The sequence below is a fragment of the Sus scrofa genome, chromosome 1, assembly GCF_054392235.1.
Source record: "Sus scrofa isolate SSC_HxYL_T2T_F1_AM1 chromosome 1, Sscrofa_HxYL_maternal_Yorkshire_Landrace_v2.0, whole genome shotgun sequence".
NCBI lineage: Eukaryota > Metazoa > Chordata > Mammalia > Artiodactyla > Suidae > Sus > Sus scrofa.
This window is the reverse complement of record NC_139383.1, coordinates 25,620,487-25,637,582: the sequence shown is the minus strand read 5'-3', so window position 1 is coordinate 25,637,582 and position 17,096 is coordinate 25,620,487. Positions and strand designations below refer to the sequence as shown.

At 41.3% G+C, this 17,096-nt stretch overlaps 1 protein-coding gene across 6 annotated transcripts in view; it reads left to right on the top strand.

Moving 5' to 3' along the window:
- The window catches only part of ECT2L (epithelial cell transforming 2 like), a 79,739-nt gene that overhangs the window by 45,672 nt on the left and 16,971 nt on the right, over positions 1-17,096 (top strand). For 3 of the 6 annotated variants that reach the window (XR_014845391.1, XM_013992524.3, XM_085025004.1), the window contains exons 9-14: positions 486-614; positions 7,812-7,904; positions 9,830-10,012; positions 10,869-10,972; positions 12,970-13,095; positions 15,029-15,115. Coding sequence is in view for 5 of the 6 variants with exons in the window: in XM_013992524.3 (XP_013847978.2) it covers positions 486-614; positions 7,812-7,904; positions 9,830-10,012; positions 10,869-10,972; positions 12,970-13,095; positions 15,029-15,115 (722 nt within the window). In the remaining variant the exon portion in view is untranslated. The remainder of the gene's footprint in view (positions 1-485; positions 615-7,811; positions 7,905-9,829; positions 10,013-10,868; positions 10,973-12,969; positions 13,096-15,028; positions 15,116-17,096) is intronic. The other 3 variants (XM_021087372.2, XM_085025025.1, XM_085025030.1) reach the window with 2 other exon arrangements.

Sequence of the window (17,096 nt, the reverse complement as noted above, 5' to 3'; positions counted from 1 at the left end):
CAACACTAGATCCTTTACCCCACTGAGAGGAGCGGGCAATTGAACACTTGCCTCCACAGCAACCAGAGCCGCTGCAGTCAATTCTCAACCCACTGCACCACAGTGGAAACTCCCGAAGGACTTATTTTTTGACTGGCAATTTCGGGAAACATTTCCACTTTGGAACTTTGTTGAAATCCCAGGACATAACTGGCCTTCCATCCTCTGCCCTGCTGTGAACCTGGTAGCTCTCTGCCGCCCAGTGGAGGCAGAAATGCGACATCCTAAATCCAAGAGCTCAGTGTCCAGTGAATCCAGAGGACACTGTGGCCATGGTGGAGTCCAGTGGTATGTCCTGTAGCCCTAATGTGGGGGCAGCACTGAAGCCAAGATGCCCTGCAGGTCTTGGTCTTACAAGATGTTGATTTTTTGAACTGTTACATTTTCACAAACTGCTCAGAGTTCCTCTTAAACTAACATGACATTTTGATTTTTCCCCCCCTTAGGCTACAAAGTTGGTATTAAAAATTTATTGAGGCCTGAAGTGAGAGACTTCTGGGAGAAACTAGGAAGCTATGTGGCCCCTGAAGAAGCAGGGGGTCACGTGGATGTCTTTGTACCACTTGGAGCCTCAGGTCAGCTTTGAGAGGTAGTGGGCAGACCTACTTTGGTGTGGTATTTTGTGGATTTATAAAATGCCCTCAGTTCAAGTGACTCCGTCATATTTTTCTTTCTTTTTCTCTTTATACTTCACATATGCAGGGACTTAGGGGGAAAGGGCAACAGAGTTAATGGGCAAAGTAACCCATCCCTAAAGAAATAGTCACTAATCAACTATAATGGAAAACATTAAATCTTAAAAATAAAATCACAGGAGTTCCTGCTGTGGCACAGCAGAAATGAATCCACCTAGTGTCCATGAAGATGCAGGTTTGATCCCTGGCCTCGCTCAGTGGGTGGGGATCTGGTGTTGCCATGAGCTGTGGTGTAGGTCGCAGATGCGGCTCAGATCCCTGCGTTGCTGTGGCTGTGGTGTAGGCTGGCAGCTGCAGCTCCAATCTGACCCCTAGCCTGGGAACTTCTATATGCCATCGGTGCAGCCCTAAAAAAAAAAGTCACTATTGGCAAAAGCCAGCTGGGGACATTATTTCTGATTCTTCTGGAAAACACAGTAAAATCAGCCTCTACAGTACAGGTGAAAGTTTTTTTCTTTTTTTTTTATTTTTTATTTTTCCCAGTCATATGTATATATATATATTTTCTTTTTCTCACATTATCCTCCATTATGTTCCATCACAAGTGACTGGATATAGTTCCCTGTGCTATACAGCAGGACCTCATTGCTTATCCATTCCAAATGGAATAGTTTGCATCTATTAATCCCAGACTCCCAGTCCATCCCACTCCCTCCCCCTCCCCCTCCCCCTTGGTGACCACAAGCCTGTTCTCCAAGTCCATGAGTTTCTTTTCTGTAGAAAGGTTCATTTGTGCCATATATTAGATTCCAGGTGTAAGTGATATCATAGGGTATTTGTCTTTCTCTGTCTGACTTCACTTAATATGAGTCTCTAGCTCCATCCATGTTGTTGCAAATGGCATTATTTTGTTCTTTTTTATGGCTGAGTATTATTCCATTGTGTATATATACCACATCTTAATCCATTCATCTGTCAATAGACATTAGGGTTGTTCCCATATCTTGGTTTTTGTGAATAGTGCTGCAGTGAATATATAGGTGCATGTGTCTTTTTTTAAAGAAAGTTTTGTCCAGATACATGCCCAAGAATGGGACTGCTGGGTGCAAGTTTCTGATCACCATAGAAACCATAGTGAGTCAGTCTGAGAAAATGTTCTCTGCTGTGTTCTCAACCTGGAAAAAGTGGGCAAGAACTTGGGGCCCAGAGATCTGAACTTGAATCTCACTCTTATCACTTCAGCTCCATGGCCTTGGCCCAGTTTATGGATCTGTTTCCTCAAATAAAAGTTAGGATAATAGTACTTTACCTCTGGGACTTCTGAGTATTGAAACAATTACTTAAATTGAATAAAATACTTAAGTATTAAGAGTATTAAAAAATAGTAAAGTACTTCATAAAGATGAGTGTGGTTACCGATACTTTTAAGTGCCTGCCTGTCTGGTATCAGCCATATTTAACAGATACCTGTTAAATAAGACCTTTGCATTCATGGATTTATCAGCTATGGGTTTTTTTTGTTTTGTTTTTTATTGCTGCTATTCTTTAACCAAGCAGAGCAGGGAGACGGAGTGTGAAATTAAAGTTTCTCAAACAGTTTCTTGCTACCCATTCCTGAGGGAACTGTGAATTTTAAAGTTCTTAATCCTCAGATTTCACTGGACTATTCAATACATACAAAGCAGGACCCTGGCAGGCTTCCACCAGGCAAGGGAAAAAACAAGAATTGGAAGGGGTTGAACAGAAAACAAATTACAAATTATTGTAAAAAAATTTTTCTTTTACACAAGTTATTACAATTATGTAACCTCAGCCATTTTAGAAAATAGGCACCGAAAAATTTAGGAGGAAATAGAGCAAGATAGTAACAGCATCCATTTCTAGATGTATTTTTCAAATTTTCTACTTTTAAAGTCAGTTTGAAAAGAGGAGGTTACAAAGATTATGGATGGTGTGATCCCAGTGTTTAGAGCCTGTGTATGTGGGGGTGACGGTGTGGGGGGGGGGGTGGAAGGATGTATACCAGCATGCTAACAATAGTTGGGTAAGACGGGTGAGTTTCCCCTTCCCTTTTTTTTTTTTTAGCAATTAGATACATAATTTTATTGCTACTAAAATTATAAAATCTTGGAAGAATCCACCAAAGAATACATATTCAACACAAGTGAAAATAAATGTCATACATATAATTAGACCTAGGGTAAATATAGGTCAATAGTCAGGATGTTTCAGACAATTATAAAACATTGAGCAATGCAGTTACAATGCATGAATGAAAATCCTTGGCACATAAAGAAAGGGACATAGGTCTCTCTGAGGAGGATAAAACATCTTGAGAGCAACCAAAGGGAATTAGACCCTGCTCCTAAGGACAAAAACAATGCATGTAACTGAGGAAATGATGGATGAGACAGTAGCCTTGCTATGTCCATAGAATAATGCATACTATGTTTCAACTTGTCACATACAATGGTTCATAAGGTAGTATTTTACATTACAAAGTGAAGGTTTCAGAACTCAGACACTTGTAGATCAGAGAAGAAAATTTAAAATTTAAAACCAAACAGGTACGTGTACACATGCGGGATCCTTTCTTCCCTTTTCTTTGCCTCAACTTTCTGTTGTGAACTAGTATTACTTTAATAATGAAAGCAAGACAACATTTTTAGTAGGGAAAAAAAGAATGTGAGAAACTACTGAAAGGCCGAGAGAATAAGGACAAAAGGAAAAGAACAACAGGTTTGGTGACACAAAAATCATCTTAAGTGAAACTTAATAGTCCTTAAAATAGATTTTCCACTGCCATTCTGGACTCCAAAGTCATCCCTGAATTTCTTATCAATTTCCACTTGGATGAACCACCAAACTCCTGGTTCAGTCAGAAGACACTGGCTTTTCAGGCAAAAATCTTCCACCACTTCAGGCATTTGCTCCTAAACTCGTCAGCCCTGGCAGCTGTATCACCTCTGAAATCCTGATCTCAAGCATCTGTCTGTCTGAGAACCACTTTCAAACTATGTCCTCAAATATTCCCACTCTGTCCTTCTCTGCCTGAAGATCTTCAATCCACACACTCCCCCTCTTTCCCTCTCTATGGCCTTGCCTTAGACCTCGGCTGCTCCCTCGTTAAACCTGCATTGAACGATTGGTCATTACCGTTACCCTCCTGCAAAGAATCTGAACTTCTGTTACTTTTTCTCCAGTGCTGGTTAAAACACCACCATCTGCATAAGCTATGCAGCCGGGGAGACCGTTGGAAAGAGAAACACAACTGTTCTGACCGAACTTTAATGGCATAAATATCACATGGGGTCCCACCACCCCAGCAGTCCCCCTGCTTTACCATTTGGTAAATTGCACTCTGAGATGACTTAGGTCATGCCTCCTCCTATTTAGTCATTCTGTCAATAACCCTCTCACTTGTTCCTTTTACTTTTTACTTCCCCAAGGAAACTCCTTGATTTACTTCCCATCACCTACCCACCACCTCCCCCACCCTACCTTCATTCCGTCTTCCCTTCTGTTATGATGGAAGAAGCACTCCTGCTCAAATCGAAGATCAACCACTCCGCGTGGAAGCTGTATCCCATCGCCTTTCACCTTCCCCAGACTTCATTCCTATACTCAGACCCCCTCCCACAGCCTCAATCCTCTCCTTTATTGGGTTATTCCTATCAAATGAAGAACACCTGTAGTAGCTCCTCCCTCTCCTTCCCCCTCCTAAAAAGAGACCTTAAACTTGCTCTCACCATTTTTTTTTTTTTTTGGTCTTTTTAGGGTCCCACCCACAGCATGTGGAAGTTCCCACGCTCGGGGTCGAATTAGAGCTGCAGCTGCTGGCCTCCACCACAGTCACAGCAATGCCGGGTCTGAGCCGTGTCTGCAACCTACACTGCAGCTCACGTCAATGCCAGATCCTGAACCCACTGAGTGAGTCCAGGGATCGAACCGGTATCCTCATGGATACTAGTCGGGCTCATTACTGCTGATCCACGTGGAAACTCCTCTCTCACCAATTTTTGAGTTGACTATACCAGTGGTTCTCAAAATTTGTGTCTGTATTTGACTCACCTAGGGGTGTTGTAGCCTTTCACATTCAGGAGGTCTGGTGTGGGGGCTGAGACTTTGTATGTCTAACAAGTTCCAGGTGGACCCGATGCTGCTGATCCCAAAGCCACACATGGAGAGTCATCCGCTGGCTGACTGCCTCCACCCTCCTCACCTCTCAGTTACTCCTCAAGCTCCTCCAAGTGGTCTCCCTGTACTGAAGCCACTTTGGGGAGACTATAAGTGACTCCCATGTGGCCAAATCCTGTGGTCCCTTCTCCGCCCTCACCTCGCCTTGACTCCTCAGTGGCGTTTGAGGCAGATGACCACTCCTCGAGACTCTCTTCTTTGCTTGGTTTCCCTAATCCCACCCTCTCCTTGTTTTCCTCCGACCTCAGTGGCCTCTTCTCAGTCTCTTTTGCTGGCTCCTCCTCCTCTGGGAGACCTCAAAATGAATGCTGGGCTTAATCCCTGGCTCCCTTCTTTTCCATGACTACACTCTTAGGAAGTCCCATCTATTCTACGACTCTGAATTCAGTCTGTAGGCTGAAGACTCCCCAGTTTTTTGACCCTGAAATCGCTGAGCTGCAGGCTCATATCTAGCTTTTATGTGGGTGTTTAGTTTGCGTGGTGAATAGGCATCTCAGTGTTCACACACCTGAAACAAACTCTTGATTGCCTCCCAGCACAAGCCAGCTCCTTCCCCAGGATTCCTCACTTAAGATAGCCTCACTCACCTGTTACTGCATAAGCCAGAAACCTAAAGCTTAGCTCTCTCTTTTTTTTTTTTTGCATTTCTTTAAAATTTTAAATGGCTTTATTAAGGTACAGTTGATATACAGTATTTAAAATGTGTAGTTTGATAAATTTTGACATGTCACACCATGTGACATCATAAAACATTCGAGATAACGAACATATTTATCATGCCCAAGTTTCGTCTTGCCACTTTGCAATTTCTCTCTCCACTTCTCCACTCCAAACTGAGGTCACCACTGATCTTGTGATATGTTTGTTTGCATTGTATAGAATTTTCCATAATTGGAATCATACAGAGTGCATTCTTTTTTTTGGTCAGGATTCCTTCACTGCAAATAATTAGATTCATCAACTTCATGCTGGTATCAGTGGTTCATTCCTTTTTACTGTTGGGAATGATTATATTGTACAGATATACCACAATTTGTTTATCCATTAACCTGTTGATAGATATTTGAGTTCTTTTTAGGTTTTGGCATTTAGAAGTGAAGCTGCTGAGAACACATCCTTTCATTTCTCTTGGTGGAATGACAGGGTCATATGATAGGTGTATGTTTAACTTAAAAACAAACAAACAAAAACCAGCTCAACTGTTTTCCAAAGCGGTTGTACCATTTTATATTACCACTAGCAGTAGATGAGAACTCCAGCTGCCCAACACTCCTGAGTCAGTTTTCTTATTTGAGCCATTCAAGTGGCTATGTAGTGGTACCTCCTTGTGGTTTTAATTTGCATTTTTCTCTAATGATTACTGATGCTAAGCATCTTTCCATGTGCTTATTTTTATTCCTTGGTGAAGTGTCTGTACAAATCTTTGCTTATTGTAAAAATTAGGGCTTTCATTTTTACTGAGAGATCTTTGAATACTCTGGAAAAGTGATTTGCAAATATTTTATCCTAGTTTATGCTTATCTTTTCCTTCTCTGAACAGTTTCTTTTGAAAACAAGAAATTTTAAATTTTTTTTTTATTTTCCCATTGTACAGCAAGGGGGTCAGGTTATCCTTATATGTATACATTACAGTTACAGTTTTTCCCCCACCCTTTCTTCTGTTGCAACATGAGTATCTAAATTTTAATAAAGTCAAATTTATCAATCTTTTATAAATCATGCTTTTGATGTCTTAAAATTCTTTTTTTTTTTTTGTCTTTTTGTTGTTGTTGTTGTTATTGTTGCTATCTCTTGGGCCGCTTCCACGGCATATGGAGGTTCCCAGGCTAGGGGTTGAATCGGAGCTGTAGCCACTGGCCTACGCCAGAGCCACAGCAACGTGGGATCCGAGCCGCGTCTGCAACCTACACCACAGCTCATGGCAACACCGGATCGTTAACCCGCTGAGCAAGGGCAGGGACCGAACCCGCGACCTCATGGTTCCTAGTCGGATTCGTTAACCACTGCGCCACGACGGGAACTCCTGATGTCTTAAAATTCTTGACCTAACCTTTACCTAAAAGTTGCTTCTATGTTTTCTCCTAAATTGTTTATAGTCTTAAGTTTGACATTCAGATTTGTGATCCATCTCATTTATTTATTTATTTTTAAATAGAATTCAAGGTACAAACTGAAGTTTGTTTTTTGTTTTTTGTTTTTTTAATACATGTGGCTATCAAATTGTTTCAGCACCATTCGTTGTAAAGACCATCCTTTCCCAGTGGCTTTCATTTACATTTTTGTAAAATTAATTTATATATGTGGAGGTACACTTATTGACTCTCTTCGATTTCACTGATCTATTTGTTGGTGAAAACATTAGACACCAGTGAGTGACATCCCAACCTTTCAGCCACTGCCACCTTGTTGTAGGCAACTGAAGCAATTTGGAGTGACCATTTATTCCTGGATCACTAAGAATTAAAATATATTGCCCAATATGTTAGTTTCATTTGAAGTGTTTTAATCTATATGCTGTGTCACTGAGGAAGGGATGAAATTAATGCTAAAACATGACCGCTGTATTCCATCGTGTGTTTAACAGTTTTAAGTGTAATCTCTTACAATGAGACTCCTCCTTTGAGTCAGACTGCTTTAGAAAATATATGCAGACTTTTCTCTGTCTTTGGCCTGAGTATTCCAAATTTTAAAAGAAGCACCAGGTCAACCTTCACACCTCTTTCTCCGCCCTGTTGTCAGTCCTCATGAACTAAGTGTCTGGACTTCAGTGCTTAGGGCCGAACTGTAAAGTGTTGATGGATTTTTCCACGAGGGATTTGAACTGAAGACAAGCCCTACAAGGGGCCTTTCTTGGCCAGCTCATTAGCGCTCTTAAGGAATACTTAACTGTTCATGGTAAAACCTGTGAGTAAACTAATGAAAGTATTTTTGGCTGTGCAGAGGCAGGAATAGAAGTTCTTTCTCAGCTGTCTCAACTAACTGGCACGTTATTTACCGCCCCTGCTGGGATTGCAACCGGCTCATACCAACACAGTAAGTGTATATGGGTGCTGACAGGTCCCAATAACACCTACCAACTCCAGGATCACCAAGGACAAAATACAGCTAATAACTCGGGTTCTGGCGAAGTCGATTACTGCCTTTCATGCCTCTGAAGGAAGGCTGTCTTGTCCCAAACTAGGTCATTTCTCATCACTCAGTCATTTGCTTACAAGGGGATTATTTTTACAAATATTTGCTTCAAACTATCATTTGCAAAACTCTGTTGAAAACATCAGCTTTAACAGTTAAACAAAGATGTAGAGTAACTGATCCAGGGGAATAAGTACAAAGAACAGTTTTTCTTAGTAAAACATAATAAATGCACTTTCATTTGGAAAAATGTAATGCAGCTACAAAGAGAGAGTGAAGGGGCTGGCTCAAGTTCTATTTCAATAGCATTATCTGAGAGGAAAAGGAGATAAAATACACCTGAAAGCAAAGTTCCATTTTGATACTAAAGCTGCAACTATTGGATCCAAATCTGACATTGGCTGATGCATGAGAGAGTCAAATTGCTTTGCTACCATAATGCTAATCCTTTTCCCTTTTAAAACTCCCTCACTTCTTATAAAACATGATGCAGAAACTATATAAAGCATTACCTCTGTAATCCCGAATGCCAAGGGTCTTTCAAGGCTGATGAAAGCTGGCATGATTGGAAAACTTGCGGGGGGGGGGGGAGATTCGATGTAGATACAACAAAAACCACATTGACCTAATATAGTTTTGTAGCAGAAGGCTCCTGTTAATTTTAGTTTATATAGCAACATCACCAAATGAGGGCATATTTGGCCCTGGGCAGAGACGAATCAGCCTCACAAAGATAGTAGGTTGCAGAAACTCATCTTTATAACATAGGTTTTCTTCCTTTTCTCCTCCTCTGTCTCCTCTCACTCCTGTCCATCCTCCCTCTCCCACTCTTCTTCTTCTCCTTCTAAAAGAACATGTGATAAATACTTGCACATTTGTTAGCAAAAATGGATGAAGAACAACCAATCTATCCATTTAGGACAGAAAATCAAATTTCACTTGGCCAAGGTATTCAGTCATTGATCTTCAAGGAGAGAAACTTTCCGAAGCACCCAACACCATCATGTAGACATACATAGAGACAGCAACTTGACATGAAGTAAGAAAGATAGGGGATTGGCTGCCATGAGAATGACTTTGGATGACATGATGGATGACATGATGGGGAAACCAGGCAGAATGGGGTGTTCCCGTATTTTTAGTTTTAGGATGAAAACATTAAATAGTATATTCCTACTTGGATGTCTAATCTGCTTTCTGACACAAAAATCCTGCAGCTATTTAATTTTGATTTCAAATACAGTATCACATGTTCACCTTACCTATCAGAATAGAGAAGCATTTAAAGTTATTCACTGAATCCTATTTGAATTTCTAATTTTACCTTTGAAAGCAGACTATGGGTGTCTCCCTTCCTTCCTTCCTCTCTTTCTTTCTTCCTTCCTCCCTTCCTCCCTCCTTCCCTCCCTCCCCCTTTTCTTCCTCCCTTCTTTCCTTCCTTCCTTCCTCTTTTTCTTTCTTTCTTTCTAGGGCTGCACTATAGCATATGGAAGTTTCCGGGTTAGGGGTTGAATCCAATCTATAGCTGCCAGCCTACACCACAGCCACTGCAACGCCAGATCTGAGCTGTATCTGCAACAGCTCTTGGCAACTCTGGATCCTTAACCGAGCAAGGCCAGGGATTGAACCCCAGTCCTCGTGGATAATAGTTGTGTTCGTTATCCCTGAGCCATGGCAGGAACTCCATATCCTAGTCTTCTAATGAGAAAGGATGATAAGCAAGAGATAAATACAATTAAGGGTTGGGGGTTTTTTGTACTATAACTGAGAAGAATTCTTTCCTCTGAGCTTAAGTCTGCGATAATAAATGGAGAAAATAATGTCAGTTCTTAGTGACTGGCTGGGACGACCGTGGGAAAGGGCGCCCCCTTCCATCTATTTCAGCGAAGCAAAGCTGCAGGCATGGTCCAACCTCACCGACTTTCTGGAAGACACCTTGAAATCAGTAAGGAAACAATTAAGTCCTCTCTTCAAGGACTTGAAGAAGAATATCAGTGGCAGGATGATAGGTAAGAAGTCCTTGCTACTTCTGTGGCAGATTAACTATGAAGCTTGTTACACATCCAGAGTAAACGCAAGTTTAGGAATGCACAAGTGGATTAAAGTTCATTGGTAAAACTTTATTCTCTTTGTTCTTCATATCTCTTTTCAAATGTCATGAATTTCCACCATGAGCAAATTTATTCATCTACAAAATGCTGAAGCTAGTGTTTGGTTTCAAATGTTACCATCTTATCAATTCTAAATCAGCCTATTATTTACCTAGATAAAATCTGTTGTTTGCTAAACCAGAGAGCTCTATCCCTTCCCCGTATAATTTGCTCTAAAAGTTAAGCATCTGCATCCCAATTAACCATCTCCTAGACCACAGAATCCTTTACTTAAATTGTTCTATAATTAAGTTCAACTTATTTTCTGTCTAAAATATTTAATTTGGAATCCAAGCCATGTCTCTGACCTAAATCACTGCTCATAACAATGCTGGATCCTTAACCCACTGAGCAGGTCAAGGGATCAAATCCACATCCTCATGGATACTCGTTGGTTTCATTTCTGCTGAGCCGTGATGTGAACTCCAAGAATTTTTGATAGAGTTCAGAATCGAAACTTTATAAGGTTTATTTTCACATTTTTTCCCTGGTCCAATTTACAGATTTCATTCAATACCAGCTTTGTCAGGGTGGGTACTACATTTAGATGCTTTTACTCATTTTATATTTTATCTTAGTAGATAATCCTCCTCGAATAATAGAATTTTTATTCTCTGCATTTTTTCACTAACAAGCAACTTAGAGGACTGCATTTTCCTCTTGATCACATCTCCTACATAAATTAATTACAGTGCATATGACCTTCTATTTACAGGGCAATTTATATTTGACACCATGGGTATGGCTCACATTCTGAATAACCAAGAAATTGCACAAGCTCTGGCAGATGGATTGACAGAACTTTCACAAGAAAATTCTGTAAGTGTTCCTTTGAATAAAACAAACTATGAAAACCCCAATTTATAAATAAATTTTTAGTTTGCACTTATTATTTTCTTTTACCAGTTTATCCTTTTGGGATACAATTCCTCAGAGAAATTGCATCCGTTTACAAAAAAAAAGTCACTGAGATTCCAAACCCAAGATGTATTAGCTATTCAAAATAGACATATAGGAAAATCTTCCTGGTTATTTAAAGTCGGTTACACAATGCACTGTTTTCTGTCTTGTGATTAATTTCAGTCAGAAGTAACTTAAAAAAAACACATTTAGTGGGTTTATATTTCACATAAACATTATTCTACAGTTAACAACAATTATGGCAGAAAAACTGAGAAAGTGTGAAACCAGATATAAAAAGATGAAGGCCAGAGTTCCCTTGTGGTACATCAGGTTAAGGATCCAGTGTTGTCATTGCAGCAGCTGGGGTTTCTGCTGTGGTGTGTGTTCAGTCCTTGGCCTGGGAACTTCCACATGCCACAGGCACAGCCAAAAAAAAAAGACAAAAGGTAGGGGAAGCTAGTTAGGAAGGGAAAGAGAACGCCAAGAGAACAGAAGCAAATCGGAGATTTGGTTGGGGATAAGCATGAGGAAAGCCTGAAGATGCATTTTCATCAGAAGCAAATCTTGAATGCTTTTCCAGAAGTCACTCCACATACCAGGACCCAGGGAGGAGGGGCAGTGTACAGAACATACTCTGCCCTGAGACCATAGCAAGGGTATAGGAAAATAAAACCCAGTCAGCCCTACATATCTGTGCGTTCCACACCCATGGGTTCTGCATCCTCAGAGTCCAACATGTTGAAAATATCCGGGAAAAAAATTCCAGAAAGTTCCACAAGGAAAACTTGAATTTGGCCTGAGAGCTATTTACATTGTACTAGGTACTGTAAGTAACTGAGAGATGATTTAAAGTATATGGGAGGATGCTCTAGGTTATATGCAAGTGCTGCACACCATTTTACACAAGAGACTTGAGTATCCAAGAATTTTGGTCTCTGCAGACGTCCTGAGCCAGTCACCCATGGATACAAAGGGACAATTGTATGCAGTGCTCAGTTCAGGGGCAGCTGAGACAAGGACAGGAATAGGGATGGCATTAACACACCTGATGCTTTATAAGGTCTCTAGTTTTCCAAGGAAAAATTCTCACATCCTTCCCTCCCACTGTAGTAACTCTATTTTGGGTGATTTTAATAGCATCTCTGGACACTCTGTCCCGACCTATTGTGGTTTCCGCTCGGCTTCCTGGGTTAGCCCCAGACATCGCTGGGGTTAGCGGACCCGTGTGGAGCCTGAGGAGTTCCGGGAAGCCATGTTTTTCTTCTCTGACGACTCAGCATCTCAGCGCACTGGCCGGCCCCTCGGCCATCCCAGTAATACAGGCCCAGGGGAAATTTGCTGATAATATAATCAGGGATGATCCAGGGGCCCTGAAATGCTCTGCATGTCTCCAAACACCAAGGAATTATTAAACGTGTAGGTTCGTGGTACTTATTACCACTGAATTATTTTAAAATAACCTCGTGTGATATAATTTCGGTGGTGCCCAAACCTACAGCTTGCGGGGGGGGAACCAAATTAGGGAGTCTCACCGGGTGTTCTCCCAGGAATTGCGCTGCTGGGGCCTCTCCCCCAGGCCTCCTCCAAGACAACAGAGTCGTCCTGTCCCCTTTCCTCATTTGGCTAAGAGGCTGAAGTGGGGGCCACTTCAGTTTGGATGATCTTGAGACCCTCCCACAAGACCTTGGCATGCTAAGTGGAGTGTGACAAGAGCTGAGAACCAAGATTAGCTAGAAAGCCCCTGGGACTGACTTGAATTGAAAAATAGCTACTTTGTTTTCCGGACTTGTCAATTAATTAGGTAAGAAGTTGAAAACTCTACTAAAAATGTGTTCCCTTTTTTGCTGCACTTTGGCTGACCTGAATTTTAAATATGAATTCTTTTTTTGCGGGGGGGGGGGTGAATTTTTCAGGACAAACCTCTGGAATTTTTGTCGTATTTTCTGCTGAAGAAATGTAATGAAAAGAGCAAAGATTTTGAAGGAAATATTATCCTAACAAAACATGACCCAAGGGCAACGTGCAGTTTATTCATAAAGGTAAAGTTGATGCCATTGCGCTACTGCAGAGGTAGACAAACGTGCTTAAGAAGTTCATCAACAATAATGATAATGACAGTTCTGCCTGGAAAGCTTTCAACTTGTAGTTTCTCCTAAGAACTTCATTTTCACAGATTATTATTAAAAAAGGTATTTTTTAGTTTCATAATGTAACATTTACCCTCTTAAAAGCACATGTGGCACCATGCTCATGGGAGTTTGGCTGTTGGGGGGAGAACTGGACACTTGCATTCTGCATGCCATTTATTCAGAGGAGGCCTGAGATAACCCCAAAAAGATTTTTTTTTTTCCTTCATTTGCAGTCCAGGAAACTTTTTTTGTGAAACTAAAATCAGTTGCTTTTTTTTTTTTCTAAGTTGAGACTCAAATTCATAAAAGAAAAAAAAAAGTGGATTTGAAGTTCTTTAGGCAAGAAAAAATTTCACAAGTACTATATTCAGAATCCATACATTCTCCGTTAAGCAAAATACTCAGGATTCAGGAAACACTGAAAACTGCATTGTCATTCAGAGAGCTGATTTCTATGAAAATGCCATTTTATGCCCATTGAAAAATCACCTGTCTTTGATGACTGAAGCCTTGGGATACAGCCCCCAACACAAAGTCACATGACTGTTAGTAGGAGTAGACTTGTAAGGCCCCCCTAGCAGGTAAATCATGTGTGGCCCTATTAACGAGATTTCTGGGTCTTTGTCAAGCAGCTATAGAGGACAGCACAGTGAGGGGTGGGCAAACGAGGAGGGTGGCTGGTGGCAGCGTCTCCTCTGCCAAGCTGCCCCAAACTTGCTCAGCAGAATCAAAGGTATATAGACCTGGGCAGTCACAAATGGGGAGGGCAAAAGAAATGGCCAACAGAACCCAGTGGAGCAGTGGTGAAGCACTTAGGCTCAGGTGGGGTGCCCATTAGCCCAGAGAAGCCAGCTGGCTGCATGCAGTTCGGGGACCAGGGTCTTATACAAAGGCTTCAGGTAGTCATGAGGGATGCTTGCAGGTACAAAAGAAAAGTTCATTTTCGCCTGAGTAGAGTAAAGTCAAAGGAGTCTTGGTAACAAATTGGTGTTTTTCTTCCAGTTTCAGTCCTAGATATCAGGGGGTTTGCCATGGGTAGTTTTATCTTTGACTAGACAGGGCAGCAGCAGTGACCATTAATCCTCATTAGCTCTTAATACAAACATGGGACCACTGTTCCATTGCTGGGGTGAACCCTGGGATGCTACAGGCAGCAGGGCGGCTATTTTTTTTTAAATACACTAAATTATAGGGAAGCCACAAGAACAACTAACAAGGAAAATGAAGAAAGAATGAGCCATATTTAGGCTGGTGCCATCTTGAGCTCAGCCTGTCCCCCTCTAATGCCTTAATAAATCTCCCTTGCTTTACAAAAAAAAAAAAAAAAAAAAAAGCCATATTTAAACATGGCAACTGATCTAGAAATGGCATATGATGACACATTTTCTTTAGCTGAAAAAAGAGGTGAATTTTATAAAGTGCAGTGAGATTTTTCTTCTGGCATCTTAAAAGCAAGCTAACTTATTTGCCCTCCGCATACAAGTGACAGAGCAGAGCTGAGGCAGAGGCCCAAATCCCAGGCACAGTGTGGGATCCCTAAGTCTACGAGGAGCTGCTCAATAGCAGGATCTCTCCCCTGACTCCAAGGGGAAAAGGGAGCTGTCCTGAATTTAGTGTCTCAAGTATAATCAGTTCCTAGGAAGCAAAGGTTATTATTTTTTTTAACATAAAATTTGAGAGAGCATCACATTTATCAAGTGCTTAATTCATTGTGTCCAGGGAACACTGTGGTTAGGGCTGAAGGCAGAAGCTACTGAGATCCTCCTGTTGAGCTTAGCACCGACAGGACATTTAGACACCCCAGGGCCTGCTTCCAAATAACCCGCCTGCATTTAACCCTCAGGAGAGAAATGTTACAGAAGACAATCCTCAGGATGCAAAATCAAGTCTCAGCAAAAATGACCCAAATTTTGAGTTGGTGGTTAAGCTGGTAAGCCAATTCATTACATAATGAGAATTTTCTATTTATTTTGCTCCTGACCAAAACAAAACAAAACAAGTCAGCCTTTATTCTGATGAATTCTTTTATTTTCTTGAACATTTCCCTTGGGGGAGGGGAACCCCAACTATATATAACTGGGGGAAAATCCAGCCAGTGGATTTTTTTTTTTTTTTTTTTTGTCTTTTGTCCTTTTATGGCTGCACCCCTAGCATATGGAGGTTCCCAGGCTAGGGGTCTAATCGGAGCTGTTGCTGCAGGCCTACACCACAGCCACAGCAATGACAGATCTGAGCCACAACTGCGACCTATACAAGGCCGGATCCTTTACCCACGTACAGAGGCCAGGGATCAAACCCGCAACCTCGTGGTTCCTAGTCGGATTTGTTTCCTCTGTGCCAGGATGGGAACTCCGGATTTTTCTTTTGAATAAGTCCTGGCCTAAAAAGAAGCTGAGTTAAGAGGTTGGAGGTGTAACATCTCCAGGGCAAGAGCCCTCTCTGGGCTACTCCACGTTTTTCTAATAAGACACGAGGTTGGCATTTAGAGAAAATGACACAGACATGAAAGTTCATAGTTTTTAACTTACCTACCATCTATGGTCTGCCTTCAAACGCTGAGTGTAATCAATAAATTTTAGGTTTCTGCCTCGCCCTCTAGGAAAGGTAGTGTGTGGAAGGACGTGGCCCGTCAGAGGATTGGTCCTGCCCTGCCTGCCGCAATGCACAGCGCGTGCGTGCTGACGGTGCTTCTGCCCCGTGTGTCCACATTTATGATCCTGTTTCATCCTCGGAATTCTGAAAGGCAGATGTTAGAACCCACATTTTGCGGAGGAGGAGGTCAAGTCTGACAACTTAAAATGATTTTCCTAAGGTTAGACAGCAGGCAGAGAAAGAATCCTGAATCCTCGAATCCTGCGGCGCGGAGCTCCCCCCGCCCCAGGCTCTTTGCCAGGCGCACAGCACCATGGGCCAGTCTGCCTGTGTGCACAGAGCATCGGCAACCCTCCTGGCCGGCTTCACGCACACCCTGCCCATCCCCAGGATGCACTGTGGAGGAGGGTACTTACATAGTGCAGTGAATACCATGTTGCCATAGCCTGACTATTGGCAATAATAATAAATGGTTTTAAGATAATAACTGGACATTTTGACACCTGAAATATTAAGTCAAAATGATAATAAATATTAGATAAAATTCAATATTTTAAAAATAAGTAAATACACGTAAAAATATAATACGGGCTATAAGACAACTGCCAAATGAGATACAGATGTATTTTTTTAACTTCTCAGATATGTCTAAATAGGCATTCTGTACAGACCATGTGATTGAAAGGTTAAACTTAACCAAGAACCGTATGTTTATAGTGTTTCAGCCAGAATACATTTTCTAATTTTTCTCTTAAATCACCTTTACATTTTAATTTTAGTTCATGAAATTATGGTTGACCTATTTCAGGTGAGGATCACATGGTGTGACATGCTAGTATTGCCATATTTTATTTGGGGCAGTGTAGGGCATACAAAGGACTGGAAGGAAAAGAGGAAATTGTGTTCTAAGAGCTTTAGTTGTTCTAGGCTCAAATACAAAGACATTCAATTTAAAAGATTTGATGTTGTAATTGCTTTCTATTGTAAAGATACTAATTTTACAACTTTTTCAAAGTACAAACATAAGGAAAAGAATTACCTAGTCCCAGTAAGGAAAATTAATTTCTCCATACAAAAACCTGGCACACTTAATATCAGGGTGGGAGTTCCTTACGCCAGTGTATGGCTTTCCCCTCTGCGTTAAAAAATAAAACAGGCCTTCGACATATAGATAACATAGAACATCTGGCAACCTAACTAAGCAGGAGAGATAGGTCCACAGGTGCTTCTTCCTAGTTACAGAAAGAAGAGTATGAGTTTCAGTATTTCATGACACACAGTGAGAACTCAAGTGACTGTTAGTTGATGATGAGAGGCCT